The sequence below is a fragment of the Ornithodoros turicata genome, unplaced genomic scaffold, assembly GCF_037126465.1.
Source record: "Ornithodoros turicata isolate Travis unplaced genomic scaffold, ASM3712646v1 ctg00000915.1, whole genome shotgun sequence".
NCBI lineage: Eukaryota > Metazoa > Arthropoda > Arachnida > Ixodida > Argasidae > Ornithodoros > Ornithodoros turicata.
Genome location: NW_026999417.1, coordinates 527,020 through 538,685, shown reverse-complemented (window position 1 = coordinate 538,685; position 11,666 = coordinate 527,020). Strand labels below are relative to the sequence as shown.

Genomic DNA, 11,666 nt, shown 5'->3' with positions numbered 1-11,666 from the left:
TGTTTTGTGTGCCCTGAATTGTGTACGTCCTCAGGAGTAAAATGCCGTAAAAATTTCTCACATAGACGTTATAGCTCCCGAAAAAATGCAAATTTAAATCTACTGGCAACACTGTAACGAAGCAGACCGACGAAACGCCAACACCGCCAAATACGGCGGCGAAAATGTCTCATGTGCACGACCATGGGCCGAACAGAGCGACGTACGACAGCAGCGCCACGATGCTCAAACAAGGCCCAGGTATAGACGTTTAGCTACTGAGTGCAAGATTCGGCTTGTGTTGATGTTCTTTCACACAAATTACATTTTCTCAAAAGGTAGTATTTGCAAATCCCAACAGGAGAGCCATCTGTTTATCGGTCTCCTTGTTTACAGGGTTGCTTGACAAATTGAGGACTTCTTCCCACCAGGCGTCGCCCCGACATTCTTGACTGTGTTTTTATTTACCAATTAAAAATACTTGGAGTAAACTCGTGCACATATTACTTGTTGTGCTGAGCCTTTGAATCTAGCACTCTCACGTCATGCTGATTGCATAGGTTCGACCTCGACTGCTTTATAGTACCTTTAAATACTTTTTTGAGCATCTGATGGTGATGGTGATGTGATAAATGAAAAAAAAAATGGGGATGTGAGTTACAAGCGAAGTCGAACACTTACTCCTCAGGCCGCTTACACACAGATAATACAAGCAGATAAACGAGTTAAAATGATAGATTTCAACATGTTGTTCAAAAGTTTCAACCAAGTGAGTGCAAAATGTCGGAATAGCTGGGGGCACACAGCACATATTCAGCAAGTCATAGAATGTCCATAAGCCCGGTTGTACGTAGAACAGATTCGTGATGTCGATGGCTCGGGAGTCCACACGTGACAGGCTCGCCTCTAAAACCTTCTAGTGTCAACGTATTTCCGACATCTGAGACGGATGTATTCTACGTCCTCTACAACGCCATACTCACTACAGTTCGGAGAGTCACGCTTTCCCAGTTTGAAGAGAAGGCGTGCGAGGTACATTGAGCCGTAGCCTATGTAAGACAGTCGTCGTTGGTCGCGTGAAGGAGGGTGTTACTCGGAAGTGTAAATCTGGATCGACCTTGTACAGAAGCGAATCCCGAGCAGATCCTGTTAGCCAGGGGCAGACATGTACAAGACACCTAAAAAGTATTTAAAATAAGACATCACATACTGATACAAAATTGTTATTAAGATAGAGTATAAATACATCAAAATTAAAGTAATTAAGTTAGAACAACAAATACGCCCAAAAGTATTTAAGATTGATTTAAGAGACTTCGGTAGGCGTCGTAGAAAAATACCTTTCACATCGCTTGGAGTGAAAGCATATAAGACATGTAGGCAATAAATCGTTTGTTTGTTTCGATCGAAGGAAAAAAAAACAGGAGAAATAAATCGTCTTATCTAACAAACAAGCACTTTGCGTTACAAATAGCTTAGCATAACGCTTAGCACCACATTGAAATTGTACACGGCCCTGCATCATTTTTTAAAATCGATATGAAATTTTATGTAACAGACAACCGCGTACAGGAGACATGATTGTGTTTTTGAAGAATGGTATAATGGACTTCGGGACCAACTCCTCCACAGTCATCCATAGCTCGGGGTACTCATAGAACCTTACTCCAATACGACCCCATGGCTGTTGCAAGACCTTCCGACCAGCGGTGCCCATTATCCGCACAATGCTGTTAGCTTTCAGTACATCAAAACTTATATTGATAGGGTTTGTGGCAGCCTCATCTGCATCGCACCGGAAATCGAGCCCGTAGCCCCTCCCGCTGGCCCTGTCGTTGCCAGTGTCTCAACACTCTTTGCGAGCGTACATCAGCTTCAGGCTTCTATCAACAACCTTACTCAGCTGATGGCCGCTGTCGTCGCTCATGACCGCCCCCGTTCTCCAAGTCCACTTCCTCACCGCCGTCCAACCTCTCGGCGTTACTCAAGCCCTCGACGTCTCTCCTCTCGTCGATCTCAGCCTGCTGGCCCATACTGCTAGTACCATCAGACATTTGGCGCTGCTGCTCGAGATTGCCAGACTCCTTGTACCTGGTCGGGAAACCCACCTCCCGGCGACCAGTGACGGCCAATGCCGCCGGGAAACAGCCCAGCCGTCTGTTTTTCATTCTGATTGGACTACAGGCGTGGGATACCTAATCGATACCGGAACTGAAGTCAGCATTCTTCCACCGACTCTAGCTGATCGTAAACACACAAAACCAACTCATCAACTTCAGGCCGTCAACTCATCCCCCATCGCTTGGTATGGACAGCGTTCACCTTGGATTGCGACGTCAATTCACCTGGTTTTCCATCATCGCGGACGTGGGCCATGCTATATTGGGGATAGACTTCGTACGGTACTACGATCTCCTCGTTGACTCCCTCCGTCGCAGCCTCATTGATGGTATTACGGGACTCTCGGCGAACGCTGTCAAGACGTCAATTCCACCAACTGGTATTTGTGCCGTCAGCCCTCTCCCGTCACCTTTCTCGCACGTCATCAACGACATTCTCGAGATCACTCAACCCCTCAACCCGGAAGCTCCACTTTCCCATCCCACAACCCACCACATCCTCGCTTTTGCACCTCATCCAACGGATCTCGTGCATCTCAACGGAGTCAACCATTTCTCCAAGGTCGACTTGGTTAAAGCCTATCATCAGATTCCGTTCGACCCAGCCAGCATTCCAAAGACAGCCATCATCACACCTTTCGGCCTGTTCGAATTCACCCGTATGCCGTTCAGCCTAAGGAATGCTGCGCAGACCTTTCAGCGCTTTATTGACCTGGCGTCCGTGGTCTCGACTTCTGTTTCGCGTACATCGACGACATTTTGGTAGCGAGCCGAACTCCTGAGGAACACGAGGACCACTTACGCCAACTCTTTCAACGACTACGTGAGTATGGCATGGTTGTCAACTCTGCCAAGTGCGAGCTTAGGCGTTCAGAGGCTGGAGTTCCTCGGATGCATCATCGACTGCAATAGCATCACGACTCTCCCTTCCAAAGCCCCAGCCATTCAAGACTTTCCCCAGTCGGTTTCTCGAAGAAAGTTGCGGGAATTCCTCGGCCTCGTAAATTTCTACAGGCGATTTATCCCTCATTGCGCTGAGACGTTGGTGCCATTAAACAACCCCCTGGCCGGTTCGCAATCAAACCTCCATCTCTGTCTTGGATACCTGACGCCACAGCTGCTTCACAGACATCAAGAAAGCCATTGCACAAGCAACGCTCCTCGCTCATCCTATACCGGACGCGCAACTGTTCCTTATGACGGATGCTTCAGGTACTGCCGTTGGTGCAGCTCTCCAACAGCGCACATCGGAGAATACATCCACTCCTCTGGGTTTCGTTTCACGCAACCTGTCGGCTGCCGAAGCACGTTACATAACTTTTGGACGTGGATTACTTGCCATCTACCTCGCCATCCGCCATTCCCGTCATTATCTTGAAGGTCGCCCTTTCACGGTCTTCACAGATCACAGACCCCTGACTCACGCCATTCATGCTGCTTCGCAGAACCACTCTCCCCGTGAATTGCGCCACCTCAGTTTCATCAGCGAGTTCACCACGGACGTTCAATACGTCTCGGAAGCTACGAATGCGGTTGCTGACGCTTTGTCTCGTCCGACTCTCAGCGAGCTTTTGGCGTCACGCTCACCGAATGTCAGCAATCTCGACCCCACGGATCTCGCCGCTGCCCAACGCGCTGACGAAGAGCTCCCCCACATCACCACCATCAAGTCATCCCTTGTGCTCCAGGACCTCATCCCACCTGGAGCGAGCATACTCCTCATATGCGACGTTTCCACCGGTACACCTCGTCCTTTCGTGCCCACGGCTTACTGACACACCGTATTCCGCTTGCTGCATAACTTATACCATCCCGGAATACGTGCCACGCAACGTCTCATTACATCCCGTTATGTATGGCCGAGTATGAATGTCGACATTCGACGCTGGTGCAAGACGTGCATACCCTGCCAACGATCGAAGGTTACTCGCCACACTGTCGCACCGTTGGCACCATTTGCTCCACCCAGACTGAGATTCCAGCAAGTCCACATCGACATCATCGGGCCACTCCATCCTTCCCGCAACAACATCTTCATACTCACGTGCATTGATCGTTTCACTCGTTGGCCTGAAGTGTGCCCTCTGTCTGATGCCCCTGCTGAGACGGTAGCTCGTGCGTTTCTCGAAGTTTGGCTCGCCCATTTTGGACTGCCTGAAACTATCACCACGAATCGGAGCCGCCAGTTCGCATCCCACCTCTTCCGTCACATCTGCGCAACCCTTGGCACGAAACACATTCAAACAACTGCATATCATCCTCAAGCCAGCGGGATAATGGAGCGATTCCATCGCCAATTGAAAGCTGCATTGCGGGCTAGGGAAGATCCTACTCACTGGTGTGACCGCCTGCCGCTTATCCTCCTTGGCAATAGAACCGCCTACAAGCTAGATTTGAAGTGTTCTTCTGCAGAGCTAGTTTATGGCACTTCCCTCCGCATCCCCGGGCAGTTCTTCGCCCCATGTCCCCCTGTTGCGCCAGACAACCCCACTGCATACGTCGCAAGACTTCGACAGTACTTCGCCGATCTCAAGCCTGTCTGCCCTCGTGCTCCTGCTCATCACAAGGTTCTTGTCAGTCCGGATTTGGCGTCAGCCACCCACGTTTTTGTCCGCCATGACGCCGTGCGGCGCCCTCTTCATCAATCCTACGACGGCCCTTTTCCCGTCATATCTCGACACACCAAGCATTTTACCGTGGCATTTCCGGTCCACATGAGGACATCAGTATCGACAGGATAAAGCCCGCCTACCTCGACTGCGAAGTGTCCTCAACTCTTAGACGTGTACAATGGGCACGACTCCTCGCAGTTTCACGAATTTTCTAGTCCTGCGTTTTCCGAGGAGGGGGAACCATGTGGCAGTCTCATCTGCATCGCACCGGAAATCAGACTCGCAGCTGTTCCACTGAGGTTTCTGGTTCATAATAGTAAAGCTGCTGCTTGTACCGGTCGCCTCCGAGTCATTGCCTACAGGTTCAAATGGTCGGAGCCCTGCCTTCATCCTAAATTGGTTCGCTGTTTGCGTATCCATGCACACATGTGGCAGCTCATGATTTTCGCGTTCCACTGAGCAATAAATGGTTTTTGTTGTCAACAAGATAAGCCAAATTTGTGTGTATGTTACTGCTTGGGGACGTGTGCCTCTTACTTTGTATTTTTCCTGCTATATCTCCAAAAGGTGATGACCAGATCGCGGATTTGCAGTTATTTGCATCTTTCGTTCCTGGATATGCGCGGCCTCAAATGAAGTGCCCGTGCACGTTGTGGGGCTGTATGAACACCGGCCAACTACACTATAACGACCATGTCATAATCGGCAACCCCTATTATATTTGCCATTTGTCGTTGCAACATCAAAATATTTTATTACGAAACATTCGGGTGGGAACCAGTAAAAGAAGAACGCGAGTCGCGTAAATACGGCTGGGTAGACAAGGTATGCTGTGCAGTCTCGAGAAATCCAAGTCGCTGCGCAAGGTCGAAACGTGTTTTTACACACGACACAGCTTCTAGCAGGCGTTTCATGGCTTCACGCTGAACGGGTCCTGTCTGTTGCATTTGGTACCTACAACAGAAGAAGATAATGGGTGTGAAGACCAGTGCGCTTGGGACGAATGACAGTAGAAGTTGTGAATTGTATGTTCCCTCACTCCCGTGTATCGTGAAAGTAAGCTATTTGAGATCCAGCAGCACCTTAGGAGCAATTTTTTTAATGTGACTTTCCTTCTGTCGCTTTTGTCGCTATTTTCCTAAATAGAAGGTTGCCCTCTTTGACTAGTGACAGTTTTGAGCGAAGCTTATCCTTCCTTAACGAAAGCAAACCTTCCAGCATCGCGTCTGATAAGGAGAACACAGTGCCATATCCTAGAGAAGCTACTATCCTTAACTTTTAACCCCAAATATTTTAATATTATTCTAGCTCCAGAGCGGACGATTGAACAGGAGATTGCAAGAAATCCATATGCTGGTCTTTCTGTGACGTGTCCGTGTTTGGTCCCTTTAGTTCCGCCGCCCGGGCCGGGCCGGGCATGGGTTGGTTTATAAAGGCATGGTAATGGACGGACCCAAAAATGGCGGCCCGTGTGAATTTCGAGTTGGAAGTTTAGTTGTCTTAGTTATGCGAGCTGACGTGTGTCTTCAAGATTGCGCTCCCAAAAACAGATAAAGCTGTCCAGTCGCCGCTTTGTGGCTGTTTGTTTGCCCGTGCCACTTTGCTAACTTTCAGCATACCGTTATGCTCTCCGATGTTGGTAATACAGGAGTGCAAAGTGTCTCGCCAGCAAAAGTGGGATAAGTGCCATAACCAAAATCCGGGTGCGGATACTGGTACATCAGCTGGATGTTATTGTCAATAACCATTTCCCAGGGAACGCTTGACGGCAGCATACGGGATGGATGGCTGCCAGGGACCTCGGTCTCACAAATGACTGAGAAAACGAACCACCAGTAGGTCGTTTGCGAGTAGGCCGTGTGGGGCATGGTACCTCCAGGTATGAGTAGGAAAAGCTTCTAGATCCGTGAATTTTTTTCCCACTGCTTGGCAGAACAAAGAGTAGCCTCACGTGGAAAAATCCTGGCTCGAGACAGGGCTAGGAAATGCGCATTGGCTCAGGGACATTTACATAAGGATTTCCGGAAACAGTTGACTGTACCTTGAACGTTGAGTTGCAGACTTTTCCTTGCCTAATTAACGCACCTTCTATTTGGGGGCGTCACGTTATTACGTAAGGGGCTGCGTTGGTTATGCGAGTGATACAGTAAGTACACTAATGCCGAAGAACTGATTTCAACTGAAGTGCAAATGTTCGAGGTCAAGTGCAAAATGTACTTCATTTGTAACAATGGAGATGGCACAAGCGAAAAATGCGCGTGCCAGCCAATCGGCAAATTGGATCGCCGAGTGTGCTGTGCTGAGATTAATGAATCCTACGTTGTTTAACAGTTTTCCCCGTGTAACGTTACCTGCGGGTGATATCTTCAAGATGCAGCGGAGTGAGCTCGCAGCCAGCAGCCCTCATGTCCTTCAAATATTCCCAGTCCCCGTCTTGGATAACCCGGTTGAACACGGCTCCGCTCCACCATGTTTGTTGCAAACAGTACGCATCACTCACCAGCTGAGCCTGGAGACAAACAAAATTTGGGAAGAACAAAATTAGGGGGGACATTCATGTTAACTAAGGGTGTGCCAGTTGTTATTTTTTCATTTTTTACCGTGCGTGAGAGATTGCTGTTATTTGATGTATACAAGATTTCCGTACGCTCGACAGAAAACCCGCGCTTTCTGCACAGTTTAACGCTTTAGCGCGCAAATTGCCATTTACATTAATTCCCAGTAATACGCATCCCGTTTTTGGTTCAGTTATTGATTTATTTGTACATGCAGCCTCGGTAAGGCTATGACAGGAGCAGGCTTACATGCATGCCTTCGCCGCAATTCTCTCTCCGAGATATGGAGCGACAGAAGCGTCAGGTGAAAATGAAGGCGTGACCTTATCAGAGTCAGCAGATTTTGTGCGGTGAAGGAATCTCAAGGGGATGGAACAACGACGGCCCGCATGGCGCAGAAATACGCGCGCCCGGCAACTTGCGAGTCCGAAAACGGCAGCTTTTGCAGTTTTCTTCTTCTTGTGTTTCCGCTATGGTGCTGGTGCCTTCAGCGATGTTTCAGGGTAAATCGAACATGCGCTTTCCATTTCCGTTTGAAAAACGTGGGGTTGACTTGGCAAATTAGCGAGATCAGTTTTAAAAATTCAATTTAATGCGGTTCAAATTGACAGAATTTGTCTTTCATGGTGGCAAAAGCGCCGCATAGACCAATGCAGCAAGCAGCATCCTTGTATAAGGTCTAGATTTATTTATATAAACGTTACAGCAAACACCCTGTATAACAACACGAGGAAGAAGTACGGTGCTTCTGCTGCTTTCAGACCAGGACAAGATCTTATAGAAGCTGCATGCTTCAAGTGTCGTGCAGAAGGTGACCTATCATCTCTGCATCGCCAGTTGCAGCAGACAGTGCTCCTACAACTGAAGAGCACGGCCGCTACGATGACAAATTATGTTGGTCGGACGACAAGAAACCATCATCAACTCAGCGGAAAAATTAGATCCACGCTATACGGGACTGTACCAGATAATCGAGAAGAAAACTGCAAATACGCATCGTGTGAGAGCCCTTTGAGGGCATCCGTTTTGACAACTTGCGTAGAAAGAACGAACTGCTCATGCCAGCCAGCCTCAAGTCTATCGCCACCCACATGTAGACCCTATCACAACTTCTGTATTTACGGCTACAATCATTTTGACTGACGATTGCCATTTCAATTGACAGAAGACATAACCACACTTGCACAGCTTCAGAAGGAACAAGAATCAACTTTATGTTATGATAATGATTGGGGAGTTTCACCGCCAGCGGCGATATCACACCCTATTGCAAGAATCGAATCCTCAGCCATCTACGACTATTCGAGAGCCACGACATTCGTGTCAGACTAAAATAGTTTCATGATATCTCTAAGGCTATCCATAATCTTTGTGCGTCACTCTATGAATTTTAATGTGATAGCGTTAGTGGGCTGATTCCTCAGGAGTTCCTGGTCTCTGCGCCGAAAAATTAGCTCGGACGATAGTTGGCGCCACGGGAACCGTGGGCGGGGACACCTTTATGACTTTCCCCCTTTTCCGGTACACAGCTCACTGGCAGCTAGGAGAGCGTAGTAAAGCATAGCACCGTGCATGTTACCACGAGGCAGCTGCGGGCATATTACATCTTACAAGCGAGACTGCCAAGGTGGGAGAGCAACGTCATGCTTCGTTGTGGCGTGGGCTTGCCGGCATGAACAAACGGTCGTTCACGGACTTCCCATATGTTGTTTGTGCACGTGGTGCAGTAAGTCTATTTACGCCTGTCGTCACTCCCACATGTTTCATGTGAAAGCTTCAAATCACCACCCCTGACCGGACTTTCTCGTCCTAGAGTCACTAAATAAGCTACGCTTCAGAGTATCGACACTGAGTTCCAAGAGCGAGCATGCGCCATCTTGTTTCCGCACCACGCTACCGACGCGCAAGCGCACCGCGTACGTTAGCGCACGATACCATCTATCGTGCGCGGGTGAAATGTTCCTTTCGTTTACAAGCAGCAGTTGACGGCCTTGAGCTCACCTTGACATCTTCCGGACGCTCTGGTGGACAATACATGGATTATCGCACAACAATCATACACGCTTCTCTATCCCGCAGCGAGCATTATGTTAGCCGTCTTTGATCCTCAACTGGGGATGGTACCGGTGTGGTGCGGAAACAAGATGGCGCTCCTGCTCTCCCTTGGACCTCAGTGTCGATACTCTGAAGCGAAGCTTATTTAGTGACTCTATCTCGTCCTATGTCGTGCTTGTGCTGCTCTGACTGTTTTTTCTTCGTATTTTTCATTTTTGTATTTTTCTTGTTCTTTATATTTCTCTCGTTCTTTTCGTTTTTTTTTCTTTTTTGAATAGCACGCCTGCATCAGCCTAGCTGACCTTCCTCTTTTCTTCCTATTAAACATATCCCCCCTGTTAAAGGGGCAATAAACAGGTATACAAGGCGCACTGTTTTTGAATGTATCGTGATACGTTGCCGACGGTGAACGTTTTCAAAAAATTGTTGTGGCAAAAAAGTAAATAATGACGCCAAACCGACTGAATATTCACTGCACTCTTTCGCCCTTATGCTCCGCCCTGCGATCTCCTGGCGACAATAGCGACACGTCATTTTGACGTCGCGCATCATCAGCCATTTAGAATGTGGGACGCCTATACATCAATTTTGTTGTAATATCTAGAGGTGAGGTCAACTGTAAACACATTCCCACTTGTCAAATCCAAGATAGCCAGTTCAAACCGTACCAAAACCCCTCAATATTATATTTCACGTGCGCACTATGTTTCCGGTGCTGTATTGCTCCGCGAGGTCACCGCGATGTCCCCACAACCGGTTCCCTCGCGAGCTGCAGCTTGTCTCAGTGGGGTCCGTCATTGGCTAGGAGAGCGAAAACTCCCCCACTTCCAGCGCCTAGAATTCGGTGTTGCTATACGCTGGAATATAATGACGTGACTCGGTTCCAAGGATAAGGAGAGACTCGCGCGGATTATGCACTTTGAATGGCATTGTTTCGTGTTAAAGACGCTCGCTAGAAGCAAAATAATTTCATATTTGGATATCGTGAGCTATGTTCTTTCATTGGGCATAATAATTGGAGAATGTTCCTCGACCTGTTTTGTGCCCCTTTAAGTTGGCTCCCACGACCACCGAAGGACGCTTGCCCACTGGGCATATTTCCACAAGGTCGCATCCCCATTGAGGGCGGCTTATAAGTGAATAAGGGCTTATAAGTGCTTATAAGCGGCTTGCTACATCGAAATGACTTCCACCACTTGGACTACGGCACTCAGTGCCTTCAAGACGGGGAAGAACAACGAACGTCCGGGGAGCGCAGAGGCGTCATCATTGAACGGGACGGCATCCAAGCAGGAGGTCCCTGCGCTACGGCACATCATCGAGAACGACATCCAAGCGAGAGGTCCAGGCAGCTACGGCACATCATCGGGGACGACATCCAAGCGAGAGGTCCTACCAGCTACGGCTCATCATCGGGGACGACATCCAAGTGAGATGTCCTACCAGCTACGGCTCACCAGCGCGGACGACATCTATACGAGAGGTCCTGCAAGCTAAGGCTCACCAACGTGGACAATATCTATGCGAGAGGTCCTGCAAGATACGGCTCACCAACGCGGACAATATCTAAGTGAGAGGTCCCGCAAGCTACGGCTCACAAGAAAGGACGACATCCTAGGGAGAGATCCTGCATCTACGGCTCTTCCTACAGAACGAACCCAGCCTCGGATCGCCGAAAGAACGGCAGTGAAGTAAGAAGTTGTGCAGCTACGGCTAGATCAGCTACGGTGCAGCGAGGTGTTTCCGTAAAAGGACGTTAACACTGTCCGAAGCTAGGTAGGATTTCGCTTTACGCATTCTGGGTCAGCCATCTCAGTGACTACGAGAAATATGGCGACAAATGGAGAGGCTACCGCGTCGGAAGAGCGAAATGATCTACCTATGGAGAATAGCAGCTTTGACGAAAGGATGAGCATGGCCGCGTTGACAGCTAAGAATGATTGTGTGCATCCGAATGGACCAGCAATTATGCTGTTTCAACTCGAGACGAAATAAACGAGGATAAAACAACTTTATTCTGTGATTGTGAAGTTTGATCTCCTTGAGTGGCGATGTTCTACACCATTGCTGATGATAACAAGGTGAAACGAGGATAGAAGCGCTACACATTGATTTGAGTCAGAAAAGAATGAAATTAAGTCTGCCATAGTAGGTGCCAATTGAAACAGGACAACTTGTGCCTTTCATGTTGCTACATTTGCAAGTGTTCGTGACGGTCAATACATACTTGCACATATTCGGACTGTCCCGTGACTAGTCCATGCCTTGAGATGCTGCCCAGCAGTTTGGGCATTCCGCCGTCACCCCGTAAAGAGCTTCAAGTCCTTTGAAACTGTACGTGTTAC

At 48.6% G+C, this 11,666-nt stretch overlaps 2 protein-coding genes across 4 annotated transcripts in view; one reads left to right on the top strand and one right to left on the bottom strand.

The window, feature by feature from the left end:
- The first annotated feature begins 2,286 nt into the window (after positions 1-2,286).
- On the top strand, positions 2,287-2,865 carry LOC135375676 (uncharacterized). Its single transcript, XM_064608335.1, has one exon. It carries the CDS (start codon positions 2,287-2,289, stop codon positions 2,863-2,865), a length of 579 nt encoding a protein of 192 aa, XP_064464405.1.
- A 2,573-nt stretch (positions 2,866-5,438) lies between these two features.
- LOC135375679 (spatacsin-like) overlaps positions 5,439-11,666 on the bottom strand; it is a 504,414-nt gene continuing 498,186 nt past the window's right edge. For all 3 annotated transcript variants that reach the window (XM_064608337.1, XM_064608338.1, XM_064608339.1), the window contains 2 exons: positions 7,063-7,220; positions 5,439-5,665 (listed from right to left, as the gene is read on the bottom strand). In XM_064608337.1, coding sequence (XP_064464407.1) covers positions 5,467-5,665; positions 7,063-7,220 — 357 coding nt within the window. In that variant the 3' untranslated portion in view covers positions 5,439-5,466. The remainder of the gene's footprint in view (positions 5,666-7,062; positions 7,221-11,666) is intronic.

Bases quoted from the DNA above. Each gene is read 5' to 3' on its own strand.
- LOC135375676 (XM_064608335.1), top strand. From the start codon at position 2,287: ATGGACAGCGTTCACCTTGGATTGCGACGTCAATTCACCTGGTTTTCC.